This window comes from Misgurnus anguillicaudatus, chromosome 2 (assembly GCF_027580225.2).
Source record: "Misgurnus anguillicaudatus chromosome 2, ASM2758022v2, whole genome shotgun sequence".
In the NCBI taxonomy this organism is placed as follows: Eukaryota; Metazoa; Chordata; class Actinopteri; order Cypriniformes; family Cobitidae; genus Misgurnus; species Misgurnus anguillicaudatus.
The window spans coordinates 45,730,589-45,749,029 of NC_073338.2; the positions used below are offsets into that span (position 1 = coordinate 45,730,589).

The 18,441-nt window shown below is 38.8% G+C and overlaps 1 protein-coding gene across 1 annotated transcript in view; it reads left to right on the forward strand.

Annotated features, from left to right (window-relative positions):
* The window catches only part of ephb1 (EPH receptor B1), a 326,298-nt gene extending 312,028 nt beyond the window's left edge, over positions 1-14,270 (forward strand). The window contains exons 13-16 of the mRNA XM_055203462.2: positions 907-1,056; positions 7,765-7,955; positions 8,103-8,258; positions 10,946-14,270. Coding sequence (XP_055059437.2) covers positions 907-1,056; positions 7,765-7,955; positions 8,103-8,258; positions 10,946-11,060 — 612 coding nt within the window. The 3' untranslated portion in view covers positions 11,061-14,270. The remainder of the gene's footprint in view (positions 1-906; positions 1,057-7,764; positions 7,956-8,102; positions 8,259-10,945) is intronic.
* The last annotated feature ends 4,171 nt before the right edge of the window (positions 14,271-18,441 follow it).

Sequence of the window (18,441 nt, forward strand, 5' to 3'; positions counted from 1 at the left end):
ATACACTGTATACACAAAACCATATAAGCGCTGCTGTGGCAGACCAGCTTTTGTCCCGTATTTCGGCCTGAGAAAGTTGGGCGACCTTACTTATATGTAAGATAAAAGTTAAAGTTTTACTATACATTTACACAGTATTTTTATACTGTGAATGCTAACTCTAAGCTCAGAACCAAAAAGCTTCACAGGCCAAACCATACACATGTTGCTCGTTCAGTATACATGCACAAAATGGCAAATCATTTATCCTGACTGCATACGTGGTCATCAGCGCTCTGTCCTTTCTATTTTTTTGGCAGTGTTTCCTTTCATTTTCAATTTTTCTGGCTGATGTCAAATGCAGGATTAAACTAATTGACATCATTAGACTGAAACATAAAGCGTGTGGTTTGTGTTTGTGGGTTTTATCTCTGTGTCTGTGTGTGTGTGAGGGGATTCTTATAACAGGCCGCTGTCAATTTAAATCAGCGAGATACAAATCCAGCCTCAGGTAGACCAATTACAGACAGACACGCTCCACAAACTAGACCAGACCCACACACAGTACTTGGATTGTTTTTTCATGTTTTGTGTACTGAGAGACAAAGAGCTGGGGATCGAATGATTTCATTGTTTTCTCCATTCTGCTTTGCAAAGCAAAAATAATTGAATTCACTTGTGCTGAGTTTTAGTTATGCAAATGCGATTCGTTGTTTACAAATATTTATAGTTGCGTCGGATGTGGAACTCGGCGATGTCGATGTCCCCTGTTGCCTATTTGTTTTGTTAGAACGAAATATTGCCCTGTTTTACATGCGTTTTGCTATTAGATGCTTAAATGTACATTAATGGTTGGTAGATGCATTAGGGATTAACAAAACATTGCACGCAGTAAATCTGACCTCTCCCGCTGTTTTCTTGTCTCAGGGTGGAAAGATTCCAGTGAGATGGACTTCACCAGAAGCGATCGCATACAGAAAGTTCACCTCCGCTAGTGATGTATGGAGTTACGGCATTGTGATGTGGGAGGTGATGTCATTCGGCGAGAGACCTTACTGGGACATGAGCAACCAAGATGTAAGTTTAACAAGAAGAGACTGATTGAGAGCTTCAAAATAAAAAAAAAACAACCGATTTACATTCATTCACACTGGAGTTAAAAGTAAATTCAGATCTAATTTGGTTCTGTTATATATTTTATCATTTGTGACCCTGGACCACAAAACCAGTCATAAGTAGCACAGGTACAGTATATTTGTAGCAATAGCAAAATTATTGATTTTTTATTCCAAAAAATTGTAGGATATTAACTCATTTCCCGCCAGCATTTTTTTGAAAAGTTGCCCCCTTGCATTTTTTGTGATTTTCAGACCCTCTGCGTTCAAACAAATAATAAACAAACAAAACATTTTATTATCTTTATTTTTTTCTGTTTATAAACTCTTAAATATGGGTATTTTTCTTTAAAAAAAAAGCAAAAAGCTGAAATAATAGCATTTTTGTGAAGGAATTTTGTTAGAGATCAGATTCAGAACGATGATCAAAACATACACAGAGTGTAAAATTAGTAAATCATTTTTGCTTCAGTTTTTTTTTTATAAATTGGGTAAAACAGATTACCATAAAAACTCATCAGGAACATGTTTTTTTCATGCTTAATTGACAAGAAAACTCCTCAATGGCGGGGAATGAGTTATGTTCTATGAAGATATTTTGTACATTTGCAATTGTAAATATATTAAAAATGTATTTATCATTAGTAAAATGTGTTGCTAATGAGTTCATTTGGACAATTTTAAGGGTGCAATAGAATAAAAAATTGTATTTACCTATGCATAGACGAATAGTAAAAGCTCTGTAAATGGTAATAAGTAGGGCTGGGCAAAAAAATCGTTTTTTCGATTAATCGTTTTATTTTACGTGGTCGATTTTTTTCTTTCATATTTATTTCCACAAACATTGAATGTAAGATTAACGTTAATCTAATTACTAGTATTCTTCACGAGATGTCGCCCCCTTTTTTGCCTTGCGCGATGTTACCAAGGAGCGAGAAGCGGGCCTGCCATTAATTCATTCAGGTGCATCATCGACGTTGATGCCACATTCACATAAAAAGTCAGAGGTATGGAAGCACTTTAGATTTCTCAGGCAATGAGACAATGACAATAGTGTTGAGGCTTTTAATTTCTTTTTATTAATTACCCACTTGTTAACTGCTGTTCTTTGTTTTTATTAATTTTTATTAATATAGTATTTGTATTAAATCTATATTCATTGAGTTGAATCGAGAATCGAGTAACCTGAGAACTGGAATCGAAAATTGAACCGAGAATCGAAATCGAATCGATCTGGAACATCTGAATCGATACCCAGCCCTAGTAATGAGATACGTGATCCTCAAACACATTTGTTTCCTCATTTTTATGTAAACCTTGTGCATGCAAAAAAACGCTGGAAAACAGGCCACTCTCAACATAACACCAACTGTGACATTACAGTCGCGAAGTACGCTCCAACATTTAATTACACATTAAATTAATTACAATGTTGTTACAATGCTAAAAACAAAGTTGTAACTGCTGGGTTAGCGCTATATGCTAACATTTAGGCTACTATACAAAGTTCTACTATTGACATTACAGTTACGTTTTGCAGATCCATACTGAAAAAACACAAACTTACCACTCAGAAACGTCCATAAACAATCTCCAAACAATAGATTTTTCCTCTGTATCTTCATTTTATACAGGCTCAAACTTAAGGTCTGTTTGCACGCACACATACAGAGCTACTGAACTGAACTGCTCTGAGAAACAGCCAATCAGAGCAGAGCTCAACGTTATTATTCATGACCCTTTTAAATAAGGTAATAATAGGGCATTTAATTCTAAGGGCAAATCCTAGGGTTGTAAATGGATTTAATTGAATTTAATAAAGCCAAATGCCTTCTATGTAGATTTCAGAGAATAATTTAACATTTTATTTCATTTTTAGCACCTTTATTAAATGGATTTTTTGCACCCCAGATTCCAGATTTTCAAATATTGTCATATCCTAACAAACCATACATCAATGGAAAGCTTATTTATTCAACCTTCATTAGATGATGTTTAAATCATAATTTAAAATAAAAAGACCCTTATGACTGGTTTTGTGGTCCTGGGTCACATTTAATTTGTGACCATGTCTGTGAAATCCAAGCTAAATAATCTTATAATGAGATTTGTAGCATCAAAGGTTAATTTTAATCATTAACAATAGTCCCTTTCACACATACAGTCTTTACTGGTAATTTACTGGTAAATTGCAGTTAACATGTCATGTGTGAACAGAACCTTTCCGGTAAATCAGTGCTCCCAATTTACCAGTAAGACAGGTTGTAAGATTACCGGTAATTTGCCGGTAAGCGCTGTGTGTGAACGAAAAATATAGCATTACCGGCATTTAGATGACGTCAGACCGCGCTGACAGATCGGGCGGGCCAATCAGAAAGTTTTTTATACAGGTGACGCGGTTTCCCCCAGACTGTTTACGGACGTTTCCAAACACATGTTGCTTAAAAGTCGAGCACACCTGAAGTTAACATCCACATTTCTTCACCAAAGTTGTTTAAAACAGCTTACCATCTAATTGCCAAATTGCCGACGTTCTTAGCACACCATCTGTGAAGCCTAATGTGCAAACGCGCAGGTTCTGTTTGACGCCGCCTAACGCAATGTTGTTTGGTCACGAGCAACTTCGCGACCGTTTGCCACAGATGTGAAAACAACAAAATACGGACCGTGGATATTAACTCATAACCCGCCGTTTACAAATACGACACGGACGGAGCTCGCCGGCTGCGCGCCACAGGTAACTTCCGCTTTCTCTCCGAGTTTACCGGTATTTTGATACTGATGTGTGAATGATGTCTTACTGGTAAAAAGACGGAACGTCACTGCATGTGTGAACAGCACATTTTTGTATTTACTGGTAAATTCATTCTGGTAAATTCATGGTAATTTACCAGAATTACTGTGTGAAAGAGGCTATTGTCTTACTCAGTCAATATTAAATATAACAAGGTTATATCTTTACAGAATGTTCTTTAAATTATGTTGGAAATAAATCACAGAAACTGTCTTTAGCTGGGTTTTCAAGGACTGGCTCACATTTCCTATCAAACTGACTGAAAACACATCTAGTTGGAAGGGGGGATTGATTTGCATTGGCTCCAGTGAAGACAAAATGTTATTGCCTTTTTCCTCTTTGAATCTTCCAACGTCTGTAGCAGCGCACAAAAACATTTTCTCTTCAGATTTTAAATACATCAAACTCATTCTTGGTTCTCTGGGGGATTTGCAGAAAATCCTGCGAATGCAGGCATGAATTCCCTTAACCTTTTAGCATACATTTAACGCGTGAGAGACACAAAATGCTCTTACTGAACCCCTAGGAATAAAACGCCTGAGAAACTAAAGACGAGCGTTAAAAGCGATGTTCATTCAAAGAATGTATGATGATGTAATGCCTGCGCAGATAGTGACCACGTTCATACAATCTCACATCTGTAACACGTTTATAAGTGTTCGTTTACCTCAAAGAGTTGTCAAAAGTTAAAGTTATGGATGAGTTGAATAAATGTTCTACCTTTCTGGATTTACACAAGATTTTTGATCATTTGTAATCTTAGTTTGTTTTTTACAGTAATTAATTTATCATATAAATAACATCACAGCGATGTGCAGAACATTTGTGTAGAGGAGTGCGCACACAGCGCTCAGCGGGTGATCACCGCCTCATTACAGTCCTGTTGAAAGCCCACAGTCACTGTGGAGAGAACAGAGTGAATATTGATCCTCAAATATTTAGATTTATGTTTGTCCGTCAAGCCTTTAAGAAAAAGAGCTCTGTATCGGTATGCAGAGGACCGACTGTGTGTTTGTGTGTTTATTTGATGTCTGTATTTGAGAATGAGACAGAGAGACTGTGGGTGTTTCTGATTTAAGATAATTGCTGTTTTTTGAGTTGTTTGTGTGTCATGTTGGGGTGTCTCCATCAACCATTGATTGTTATGTTTGATTATAATGAATAGATTTTGAATATAACAAGATTGGACACTGCTATTACTATGAATAGGGGACAATGCACTGCTCAATAGTGTGATGTATCTTTGTAGGCCAACCTGGAAGTTAGCGGGGCACTGGTTCCCTCGCCAAAAAGCCAATTCATTTTTGCATAGACTTTTAGATTATCGTAAAAAAATAGGATAGGCTTTGTTTTGACCAAAAACTTTTAAGAATTTTGATTCTTATATGCATTTACCAGAAATAAAAACGATCCTTAGGCTATAAGAGAACTATACCACAGTCGCTCGACTACAATGTCATCACCACCAAGCTCTTTTACATTTTATTAAACACATTTTTAAACATGTTTCAAGGAAATACTCTGTGGATGAATCTTTGTTGGGAATTGTGCCCATGTTAGGTTGCTTTTGAGATCATGGTGACGTTTAAAGTCCCTGACAAAGTCTGTAGTCCCATGTAGCAACTTATCAAACTCCCTGTAACAGACACTTATTATGCAGCTCATTATGCGAGTCTTTTGTTGCTCAGCTGTCAATCAATCCTTCTCGCATACGGCCCCTCTAAACAAAAACTGTCAATTTCTAAATCAATATATTGGTTTATGTGAATGAGTAAGCAGAATGATTTTCACATCATTTTAAAGAAAAAACTCTAGACTACTAGATTCTGTTTAGAAAAGTCTTGTTAAAACATGTTTAGTATGGGTTTTGTGGACTTATATCAGTGACTTAAAAATGTTGCTTTTTTAAAAACCACGCATAAACATTATTCTCTCAAAAATACAAACATGTACATACATGTAGCTCATAAAATATTGCAGCCCAGTTTGTGCTGAATGCAGTGTTATGAGACACTTGCCATTATTATGTTTTAAAGCAACTGAAAAAAGACCAAATGTAAGATCATGTCACAACCTCTGACAGTGTCCCAAAATGGTCGGACCCCAGAGGGTTAAAGCCTTAAAAAGTAACGAGTGGGGGTATTACTGTTGAGTTTTATTTGGTAGAACAAAATGTGAAAATATCTTGGGCTTATGCTAACAGAAGAGCTTATTTAAGGCCGAAACCCTCTTTAAAAAACCCTTTGACATGGAACCAGTGCTAAAATGCTAACTCGCTTTCGGGTTTTGCCTACAAAAATACATCATGGACGCAGCACTCAGTATGGCCACTCTGGCGACGGAAGTCCCACCTTTCAGTTAAAAGAACTAATCTTCAATTGATAATGACTGATGATTCTCTGGGGGAGGGGCTACGTACAGAGTCACGTTAGGCGCTTGACAATGTGTGCACATGTGCAGTAGCTGAAATGGCCTAAAAAAGTGTGGTGTGGAGCTTTCGCACTTTCGGCGACCCAAGATCAATTCCCAGCTCGTGGTCATTTACCGTTTCCATACCCCTTTCACCTCCCTCTCACCTTCCTGCCCTCTCCTCTAACACGGTTTAAATAAAGGCAAAATAGCCAAAAAAATACAATAAAAAAGATGTTTTAGCGCAGTTTCAGCAAAAGAAACAAAATTATTGTACAGTTGAGGTAAGGTTTATTTGTTGGTCAGACTTATGTTGTTTAATTGTGATTTGAACATGTGATTTTAGAGATACCATGCAAAAAATGATTTTCAAGAAAAAAAATCTTAGTATTTTTGTCTTGTTTTCAGTAAAAATATCTAAAAAGTCTTAAATTAAGATGCTTCTTGATGAGCAAAACGACCCAAAACAATAAGTCTAGTTTTTAGACCAAAAATATAAAATTACGTGATTTTGTGCACAAAACAAGCAAAAAATCCGCCAATGGCGTAAGCTAATTTTTCTTGAATTTAGTGGTTAAGATTTTTTGCTTACCCCATTGGCAGATTTTTTTTGTGCAAAAAATCGCTTTGATTTCTGTAGTCTAAAAACTAGACTTATTTTCTTGGGTCGTTTTGCTCATCAGGAAAAAGCATCTTAATATAAGAATTTTTAGATTTTTTTTTACTGAAAACAAGACAAAAATACTAAGAATTTTTTTTCTTGAAAATAATTTTTTTGCAGTGTACTCTGCAAAAATTACTTTCTTACTTAGTATTTTTGTTTTGATTTCAGTACAAATATCAAAAAATTATTTAATCAAGATGCATTTTCTTGATAAGCAACATGACCTAAGAAAATAAGTTTTAGTTTTTAGACAAAAAATATAAAAATTAAGCAACTTTGTGCTTAAAACAAGCAAATAAATAAATAAATAAATAAATCTCATTTCCAGAATTGTTCTTGAATTAAGTGTTTAAGAAAAAAGTATTTTTTAAAGATTTTTCAGCTTGTTATAAGCAGAAATAGACTTATATTTGATTTTTTATGTCTTAAAACTAGACTTATTTTCTTTAGTCATTTTGCTCATGAAGAAAATTTGATTTAAGATTTTTTTTTATATTTGTACTAAAAACAATATAAAAATACTAAGTAAGAAAGTAAGAAAAAAGTAAGAAAAAAATCTGAATCATGAATTTTTCTTAAATGAAGTGTTAAAATAAAAAAGTAAACTTTTTTCAAGATTTTTTTCTTACCTTATTGGCAGAACTAGACTGTCTTACCCATTCAAGTAGATAGGACTTTAGTCTTGTATGATTGAAATAACTGCCTGGAGGCGTTGCAAACATGGACCCCCGGTGCTGCGACTTACCTAAATGAGCAAAATCTAAGCACTTTTGAGACCAACATCTATTTATGTGTGTCTTTAGGTGATCAACGCTATAGAGCAAGACTACAGACTGCCAGCGCCTATGGACTGCCCTACTGCTCTCCATCAGCTGATGCTTGACTGCTGGCAGAAAGATCGAAACGCCCGGCCGAGATTCACAGACATCGTCAACACGCTCGACAAACTCATCCGTAACCCAACCAGCCTTAAAGCAGTCGCCATGCCCACAATGTGAGTACCATACATGAGACGTGCTTGTTTTTAAAATCATGCTGGGGATCTTCACTGACGACTTCTGTTTTTTTGTACCTCACCAAAATGGTTAAACTGATTTGGACAGTTTGTGATTTCTCTTTCTCTCGCCTTCTTATTCTCCAGTCCATCTCAGCCATTGTTGGACAGGTCCATCCCGGATTTTACCACTTTCAGTTCTGTCGAGGACTGGCTGGGTGCCATTAAGATGTCTCAGTATAGAGATAACTTCCTTAACTCTGGCTTCACATCTCTCCAACTCGTCACCCAGATGACTTCAGAGTGAGTTCAGACTCTAAAACATGTTTAAAGTTGGGAAGATCAAGATTGTATTACATCAACATTAGGTTTTTGTCATTGTAACTTTACTGTAGTAGAAAATGGCCTCAGGTGCTTAAAGTGACACTCCACTTTTTTAAAAAATATACACATTTTTCAGCTCCCCTAGAGTAAAACATTTAATTTTTACCATTTTGGAATCCATTTAGCCGATCTCCGGGTCTGGTGATACCACTTTTAGCATAGCTTAACATAATACATTAAATCTTCAAAAATATCTTTAAAAATCTTAGTTTCATTTTTTTTATTGACGAAAATGACAATCGTTTCACTAAATAAGACCCTTATGCCTCTTTTGGGGTCATTTAGAGCCCTTTAAAGCTGCTTTGTAAACTGTTGAAGTCCACTATAGGGATAAAAATCCTGAAATGTTTTTCTCAAAAAACTTTATTTCTTAACCGAACAAAGAAAGACGTAAACATGGGGGAGGATGACATGGGGGTGAGTAAATTATCTGGATTTTTTATGAAAGTGGAGTAATCCTTTAACATCTAAATCAGATAATTAAAAGGTTATATAGCTAGAAGTCATGCTAATTTAGGCGATTTTTTCAGATAGGGTAGTTAAGTGATTCATCCAATCATGTTAAGGATCGGTTAATTGTGTCAAATTTCTAGATTGAACCAGTGCTCATTAGCTGATGACACATCCATTACATCAGTCGTTATGTTTACAACAATTGTGTGTCTTATGCAGCAGATATCTCATTTCATCATGTATTTTAGGTGAAGGTTAATAATTGGTCTAATTAGTGAGTTAGTGTGTACTAGCCCAGTCTGCTTCTCTAACACCTGAAAAGTGAATAAAACATACAGAACATTGATCAGAGAACCCTGAGCTTTCATTTCCGTCCGCCAACAGAGCAAACATATTTAATATTGATTTTTAAACTGTAAAGGAAGGATATGTGTTTCACACGGCGATGTGTGGATGTGTTGTTTGATTTTGGCTATTGAATGAACAGGTGGATATGCTGTTAAAAACATGACTCCCGGCGTTTTGTTCGCAGTGGGAAGCGTACCGTGAGGCGAGCGGCGTCTCTGACGCTCTGATTAATGCCGTCGCCGCTCATCGAGAGCGTCTGCGCTTAATTAACAACACAAGTATGAAGCCAAGCATAAACAGCAAGTTAAATACAAGTGGCTTTCATGTGCTAATGCTGTTTGCCTTCACATCTTCTCTCTTTCTCTCTCTCTCCTTGTCTGATCATAGTACAGGTAGTTCTTAATCAGCTGTTTTGCAGTATAAAGGCTGTGTTCAGGGAGCAGCAGAGTAAATTGAGCGTTTATCAAGAGTTGTTCTTTTGCTTATGTAATTTAAAGCAGGCAGTGAACCAGCCGCCTACAGTCACCTTCTGTAACAGACCAGTTTTGATCTCATTCACCCTGTTTGTGTGTTATTGTTAAGCCTTAGGTATAGTTCAGTTTTTACACGCACACGGTGGTAGAAGTCTTCTCGGGTCCAAAGAAATATACCCAACCCGAAAGATCACTTTTTACAAGAACCCTACATAATATTTTTTAAAGAAATAACCCAACCTGAGACAAACCCAAGAAAATTAGACCTGAGTTTGAACCAAACCAGTGGCAATGGTTTTTAACCCGACTGTACATGAATGTTACTAGCACCGACGTGTGTGCAGTCTGCATCTGGACACGCACCAGTCAGACAGAAAAGAAACTTTGTTGGCCTCGCATCCAATTTGGCCCACTACTCCACTTATTTTCCTTTGTTATCTGATGACGACACCAAAGTAACCCCTAAAATGTGTATGTCACAAGCTCTCGGCAAACAAATGGGGGGGAGTTGGAAAAGGACTCGATGCACACATAGGTTGGGTCGTCTAGGGTCCCTACTGAAAAATCCAGCTAAGACCAGCATAAGCTGGTGAGCTGGTCTTAGCTGGTCTCCAGCTTGGTTTTGGCTGGTTTTGCTGATGTAGGAAGCTGGTTTTGCTGGTGTAGCAAGCTGGTCTAGCTGTGTTTTGGTCACTTTTTAAACTGGTCTAGCTGGACTAAGCTGGTCAGGCTGGAAGACCAGCTGGCTTGCCAGCATGACCAGCTTTGTCAGGCTGGGAGGACCAGCGTAAACCACCTTAAACCAGCTAAAACCAACTACCAGCTTATGCTGGTCTTAGCTGGATTTTTTAGTAGGGGTCTGTTCGGCCGAGACCCGATACCGCTAATATTATACCCAACCCGTGTGCATGGCACACATGAAACTTTTAGACCCAAACCCGCTCCGGTTGGACTTCGGGTTTTCGGATCTAAGTGTAGAAGACCTCTACACTAGGGTCAGTGTACAGTGCGAGTGATGCAGATTTCGTCATCAGAATAGTACGCACATACCGTAGCAAATTAGCTACCAATTTACAAAAATGTTAGGAATGCACATTTACAATTTGCCATGAGATTCTGTTGGTCCATTATAACCTTCCACGAAATAAATAAAAACATGTGTCACAGTTTGGAAAGACCTGCTGAGGCTTGGTCTAAACTTGGACATAAATGAGCTTGACTCGAGTACAAAGCTGCATTAAGGGTTGTGAAAAGCATCTTGCAGTACTTTGGGGATGTTCTGCAGTATCGTGTACATTCGATATTTAAATATATGGTTTGTTGTCTTTACAGGGACTTGTTGAGGATAGGTGTGACTCTGGCTGGCCATCAGAAGAAAATCCTCACCACCATCCAGTCCATGCATGTGCAGATGACACAGTGTCAGACGCCCACCGCGCTGGCATGACTACAGGCGGCGCCGGACGACGGGCCGGGCAGCTTGCGGAGAAGTTACCAGCGGGTGAGCCCAATCCCATCGGAGCGCGCCAGAATAGAGACGATCATCCTGATTTGAGAACTTTACACGATCACAAACCAACAGATCGGACTGGACTGGGAATCACAGGAAGTCCGTAAACTCGCTGGATAAGATCAGGAAACAGGAAGTCCTCTTGACTGTCTGTTTGTCTCTTTTACAGCGAAAACCCAAGAAGCTGGCTATTTTTGTCCTCTTCTTGTCACCCGTAGTTTTGTCTCGACCACCCGTTCTACGTTTTTGTTCCAGTTCCTCAAATTATTTTCTATCACTACTGCTTCCCACTTGCTCTACCTGTTGATCTCGGAATGGCTGACGTCGCCAAAGGACATCCTGTACGCCTGCTTCCCATTCTCCGGCCGTCTGAGCGTAAATGATGTATATCTTTAAATAAATACGTATATCTTCAGAGTAAACCTTCATATTGAAGGTGAAGTGTAACGGACTTGTATGTAAATACACGCTTCTTCCGCTTGCATTTTTGGCAATGTGCGTACCGATGGGACCAGAACCGCCCGTGAGACGACTCACGATTTTGGAAGGAGTGAACTCGCTTACGTCGACGCGATGCCATGGGATGATGAACTGGGATGAACTCTGACTCTGTGTCGATGTTGTGTAAATATCGATTAGTTGTGTATAAACTAGCGAGAAAATAAATACTTTAGGTTTGAAAAAAGCTACGCATTCAGGCCACTAAACGAAATGGTGTTTATCGTAAGGTGTGTACAGCTTTTCTTTCTTCCACCTCTTCTACTTCTAGATGTTCTTGTTAGTTTCGTGTCAGAGTGTTTGAATGCGTCGACCAGTGTTGGGCAGGTGCGTTGTTGCCGCCTAAATTACCTGGTACACCTAAATGTAGTTCCACTGTTAATATACGCTGTACTAATGTTGGTCTAACAGGGTCTTTTAAAGCGCTAATCTGTTTTTCAAACACGTGTTTACATGATAAGCAAACTAAAATGTCACTGTCAGGTAATATACAGAGCCCGTGCTAGCTACGTGTGCACAAAACCGCTGAAACGCTTTTATCGTCTTTGCTCCAGATATTTCTCTGACATTGTTAAATGCGCTACACGTTCTTCATGTCATCAGCTCTCCGGTTATTTGTGTGTGTGTCTAGTTTCGAACATCTGCGTGACCCTTTAGGAACAGATGTCTAACACCACCCCATTGAGCACAGTCTACTTATCCTGTCAATGAAACACTTGGTAGCTTTCACACAAACACACACCCATTGTTGCCATTTAGTTCATATTTTAAAGCAAATTTTCTTTGTTTTGCGCATTTATCTTTTATTTGTGTTTGTGTGATTGTGAAGACCAGACAATGGTACCCACGAGCTTAATAAAACAACCCAATAAGCTACAATAATGTCTAAAGGTACGGAAAGGTTTTTGCGAGGGTTAAATTTAGGGGTGGGGTTCTCAGCGTCAAAACACTAGAAGTCACTAGTCGATGGAAGGTGCATGTGGCGTGTGATAAATTAGCCGCTACGACGTCTGCGAGTTAATGACTTTCATGTTTTATGGTTATTCTCCAAGAGTAACATGCACACACATAATCCATCATCCAGAAATTCCCAAGGTGTTACACCTAATTGGCTACAATGAATTTCACCATGGCAACCCAACAGCTTATTGCTACTTTGTTAAACATGACACATTTTTATAGCTTCTGTCATTTTGGTCACACGCACAAACACACACTTGCATTACTTTAGTGGTATTGCATTGAAGAAAGTGAATTCATTCCTCAATGTTATGGTGTTTGAGACAAATTCATTGTACCCAGTGTATAATCGACCAGAAGCAGCTCAATTAACAATCACAAAGTATCTCCGCCCCGTTCCTCTCATGGCTTGGGTCCAGCTCGCTCGCGGTGGGGCGTAACCAAGCTGTCCGCAGTCCTGCCATATGGACCCGCTTGAAAAATGGCTGATTCGCGCTCATAACAATGGACACGCTGGGGAAGGCGGGGCTTGATGGGCTACCTGCCCAAACGGCACAGACTGAATGTGCCGGGGCCGAGCGAGCACAAAGAAAGAGCGATTCGAGAGGACTGTAGAGAGATGATGAAAGGATATAGTAGAGAATGAGAAAAAAATGGAGCACAAAGCAAGTGAGACCTTTTAGAGTTTAAAGTCAACGTGACATCAAAAATGACTTTACTGGTTTTATTGTGCATGATTTGTTTGCAAAGAAGAGACCATGAATTTAAAATTGAAGCAATTTATTAACCATTAAAAATTTGTTAGGGCAATTTATGTTGAGGGAAATCGTTATGTGTGATAATTACCAGTGTTTTTTTTTATAATGCACACACGTAGAGCCATTAAAGATGTAATATATGATTTCTATTTGAATGTGTACATTACTGCTATTGTTTGTAATGCGAATGTGTCCTCCTTTTATCATGTCTCTCTTTGATTTTGTTAATGTCTAAAAACTCCACCAGAACTAAAGTATTAGCTTGGCACTGTTGAGATGGTCACTATGTTTTGTAGGGGCATCTTTCTCCTCCTCCTTTTGAGGTTTGACGAAACGGACAGAGAATGAGACGATGAGCAGAAATGATTACAGTCTAATTTTATCGCTCTTTGCCTGGAAAACGTCAACATTTCTCATGTCGACAAATTCTGGAGTCTTGGGCATATTTGGCGAAGGCTCAGCAGCGATGCTGTTACCGTGCCAACCGACGTCTGAGTGGTGCCGAGTGCATGTGTTCACGAGCGCACCCCAGACTTCACAAGCGCAAACAAACTGCACGTTTGAAACAAACAAAAGCTTCAACTGAAACCGCCTGTAGGAACGGGCCAGCGTTTTCTCCTCCTTTCATTTTTCTGCGCTGCAAACTTTCATGATGAAGTGATGAAGAGTTACTTTTGGCAACCAAGGGTAACAAAGGAGAGAACGTCAACGGGTTTGAGCGAGAAAGTGAACTGTTGGTAAAACTAGCATGGCATGGAAACTAGCTGGCACCGTTTCTGTAGATACCGAAAGAAAGAAAACCCCCCACCCCACCAAGCCTATATAGTTACCACTTGTTTTTTTTTGTGATGAGTATGTCAGAGTTTGAAACTGTAACTTTCTGAAAACTATTGTACTGAAATGCACTCAATAAAGACCTTGGAAAAGTTGAGATGAAGCTGTTGTGGATAAATGTGTGGTGTGTAGTTTCAAAGCTGTCGTACATTAAACATTAAGCAACATATATAGCGTCTGAGCGTTAGCTACACAAAAGATCATGGGTTTCAACCAACGCTATCCTGTGGCAATTCGTACATATTTTACAAAGTGGCTAATTTGTGCAACCCCAAGAATACATTTCTGTACGAATCATCTTAGCCCCTGTGACGTTGTTGGGGTTAGGGGTGGGATTTCATTATTGTTTTATTTTACAATTCACTTTGTACGAATTCATACGAATTAGCCAACTCGTAAAAACGTACGAAAACCTGCGAGATCAGTCTGGTTTGAATGCATTCAACACACATGCTGATAAAAATTTATACCTTATAATGCGTAAACCTTATAATGATTTAATTAACTCTTTCCATGCCAGCGTTATTTTAAAAAGTTGCCAGCCAGCGCCAGCATTTTCCATGATCTTCACAAAAGTTTAATGCCTTCAAGAAAATGTTCTTAAAATATATAATCACAAAAGAACAGAGCCTCCGCTTCAAAGATAAATAAATAAATAAATAATTTCATCCTACCTTTATTTGTTCTCTTTTTATTTATCACCTCTCAAATATGCGTTGGTTTCTTCAAAAACACCAAATTTTGAGCAAAAAGCTGAGATAATTCCATGTTTGTAAAGGACTTTTGATAGAAATCCGATTCATAGGGATGTTAAAACATACAAGGAGATGTTAGCCCTAGGGTGATACTTTGGGTTTTATAAGTTCCAGAAGCGCATCACCTGGTGGATAATAGCAGTATTGCGGAAAGCCAGAAATACTTGTCATTGGCAGGGAAGCGTTTTCTCTTAATTGATAAGGGGCTGTCCACACGGAGACGCGTATCACTGTATACGCATAAATTTGTTATCGTATTGGCGTTTCATCCACACGGATCCGGCGTTTTGGAAGACTGAATCCGCTATTTTTTGAAACCGGGTCCTAAAGTGGATAAATCTGAAACCGACACCCTTGCAGTTTCATCTGTACAGCCAATCCGTATATTTTGTGAAGCGAAAACGTCATCACATCACGTGTCGGAAGCATCACACGTAACATCAACAACAATAACGGCGGACTACGTGATTGTGTTCGTGCTACAGAAGCTACTAAAGCCTACTAGCTTTATTACAGCAAAATCTATTGCTTCTATGCAATTGTAGTGACCAACAAGCGATAATGGACAACACCATACGTTGGTTATGCACATGCTCAAAGTCTTCTTCTCCGTGTATAGTGTATATCTGTGGCAGAAGTACAGCGCCCCATACTGGTCCGGCATATATACTACACCGCTTTCAGTCGGTTTCAGTGGTTTCGTGTTTACGGATTATTTTTTTAGAGCAAGGAAAAAAAATGATCGGATAGGAAATGCACCGGCTTCGTGTGGACATAGCCTAAGTTAACTCGTCAATGGCGGGGAAAGAGTTAAGTAAATAAACATGGACATGAATCAGTGGCATGACATGGCAAAACATAGACATGGCAACTACACATAACAACTATCCTTAAGTACATTCAAAAACTGACACAAGACACTGGAGACAAGAGGGCTTATAAAGGGGCAGAGAACCAATAGAAACATGACACATATACAAGGGAACCAATGAACACATAACACATGAAACAAGAGACAAACACGGCTGATATCGTGACTGATATCAAAATGAAAGACATGAAACTGAAAACATCAAAATAAAAGACAAGAACATAACAAAATAAGAACGCATGACAAAAATCCTGACAGCAAGCTGCTTTGGATGAAAGCATCTGCAAAATGGATAAATGTAATTGTAACGTGCAGAAATATCCATGAACTGCATTTTTTTATTTTTTAAGACAAATCAGATGGTTCTTGGTCATGTTAAACCTGCTATATTTATTAGTTCATCCAGAAAGAGAGCGAGGGAGAGAGGCATTCCTACTTGTTTTTCAGACTGTAATAATTTGACTAATGAGGCATTTAATTCATATAGCTGTACTCTAGTTGTAATTGTTCCTATGAATAAAGCACAGTTTGTCAATTAATGAAGTGACACGGTGTATTGTAAAATAATTAATGCGCTGGTCTAACCTTACAATACTGACAACAAATCTCTAAAACTGCAGATAAATACAGTCGTCAATCTTTTTATGCTTTTTTGTATAAGGATGCACTGATAGAAAATTTCTGCCCATATTTGATTACGTGGAATGACGTCTACCAATAGTTTTGCTTTTAACTTTTTGTTTCAAAGTATGTCATAAAATCCTAGTTGTGGAGTGCATGCAGACTGCAATTCTGTTTTCATTGTCACACAATTAAAAATAAACACACGTCAAACACACGACGAGTTTGGATGCTTTTTCTGCTCATTTTGATCCCCAAGTAAACAATCCGCCAATGTGCAATTGTCGGATCTGCCAATACTGTATCTACAGTATTATAGGCCAATATATTGCTGCATTCCTATAAAAATAAATAAAAATAAATAAAATCTTAATAGTGGCTACCATTTTTTTTTTTTTATTAAATCTATGCAATGTAGAATGTACAGAACTTGAACTGGCCAACTAATTGTTTACTCTGTATGCCTATTATGACATCTCTCTGTCAGTCTGTCTGTCTTTGTCTGTCTGTCTGTCTGTCTGTCTGTATCTACTGTATCTTTCTTTCTGTCTGTCTGTCTATCTCCCTGTCAGTCTGTCTGTATCTGCTTTATTTGTCTGTATCTACTGTATCTTATTGTCTGTCTGCATCTACTGTCTGTCTGTGTCTGTCTGTCTGTCTGTCTCTGTCTGTATGTCTGTCTATATCTACTTTATCTGTCTATCTTTTTGTCTGTCTGTCTGTATCTACTGTATCTGTCTGTCTGTCTGTCTGAATGTTCAAACCGCCACCGGCAAGAGCGTCAAGAAACGCTCTGGATGCCCAGCCAATGATGCTATAGCAAAAGTGTAGTGGACACTGACGTGCGAATGCATTCTCTGGACTTCTCTCAAGCGGAAGTGTCCGCCTTCCGTTTGGTTGGCGCCGATCGTTTCCGCCTTCTGATTGGTTGCCGCCAAACTGCTTCATAGCTCAGTACCATAAAGTTGAGCTGATTTTAACTCTCCTCGATGCTTACACTGTCCTTAACGCGCTCGCTGCTGCTCGCTGGAGCTCATTGAAAATGAATGACTTACGATCACTTTGTTGCTCTCACCGGTGTGAACCCACAATGTATGTCTCTCTTTCTGCCCGTCTCTCCATCTGCCCATCTGTCCAAATTTTTATCTATCTGTCTCTCTGTCTGTCTATCTGCCCAACTGTCCATATGTCTATCTGTCTGTCTATCTCCCTGTCTGTCTGTCTGTCTGTCTCTCCATCTGCCCATCTCTCCATATGTCTATCTGTCTGTAAGTCTGTCTCTCCGTCTGCCCATCTGTCCATATATCTATCTATCTGTTTCTCTGTTTGTCTGTCTCTGCATCTGCCCACCTGTCCATATGTCTATCTGTCTGTCTATCTCCTTGTCTGTCTCTCTGTCTGTGACATATGGACAGATGAAGAGACAGACAGGGAGATAGACAGACAGATAGACATATGGGCAGATGGAGAGACAGATAGGGAGATAGACAGACATATGGACTGATGGAGAGACAGAGAGACAGACAGACAGAAAGATGTATGGACAGATGGACAGACAGAGACAGACAGACAGACAGACAGACACACAGACAGACAGACAGACAGGTGACATATGTGACATATGGACAGATGAAGAGACAGACAGGGAGATAGACAGACATATAGACATATGGACAGATGGGCAGATGGAGAGACAGACAGACAGATAAATAGACATATGGACAGATGGGCAGATGGAGAGACAGACAGACAGAGAGACAGACAGACAGATAGATAGACATATGTCTATTTGTCTGTCTATCTCCCTCTGTCCGTCTCTCCATCTGCCCATCTGTCCATATGTCTATCTATCTGTCTGTCTGTCTCTCTGTCTGTCTGTCTCTCCATCTGCCCATCTGTCCATATGTCTATTTATCTGTCTGTCTGTCTCTCCATCTGCCCATCTGTCCATATGTCAATCTATCTGTCTATCAGTTTATCTGCCTGTCCATTTGTCCTTCCATCCATCCATCCATCTCATT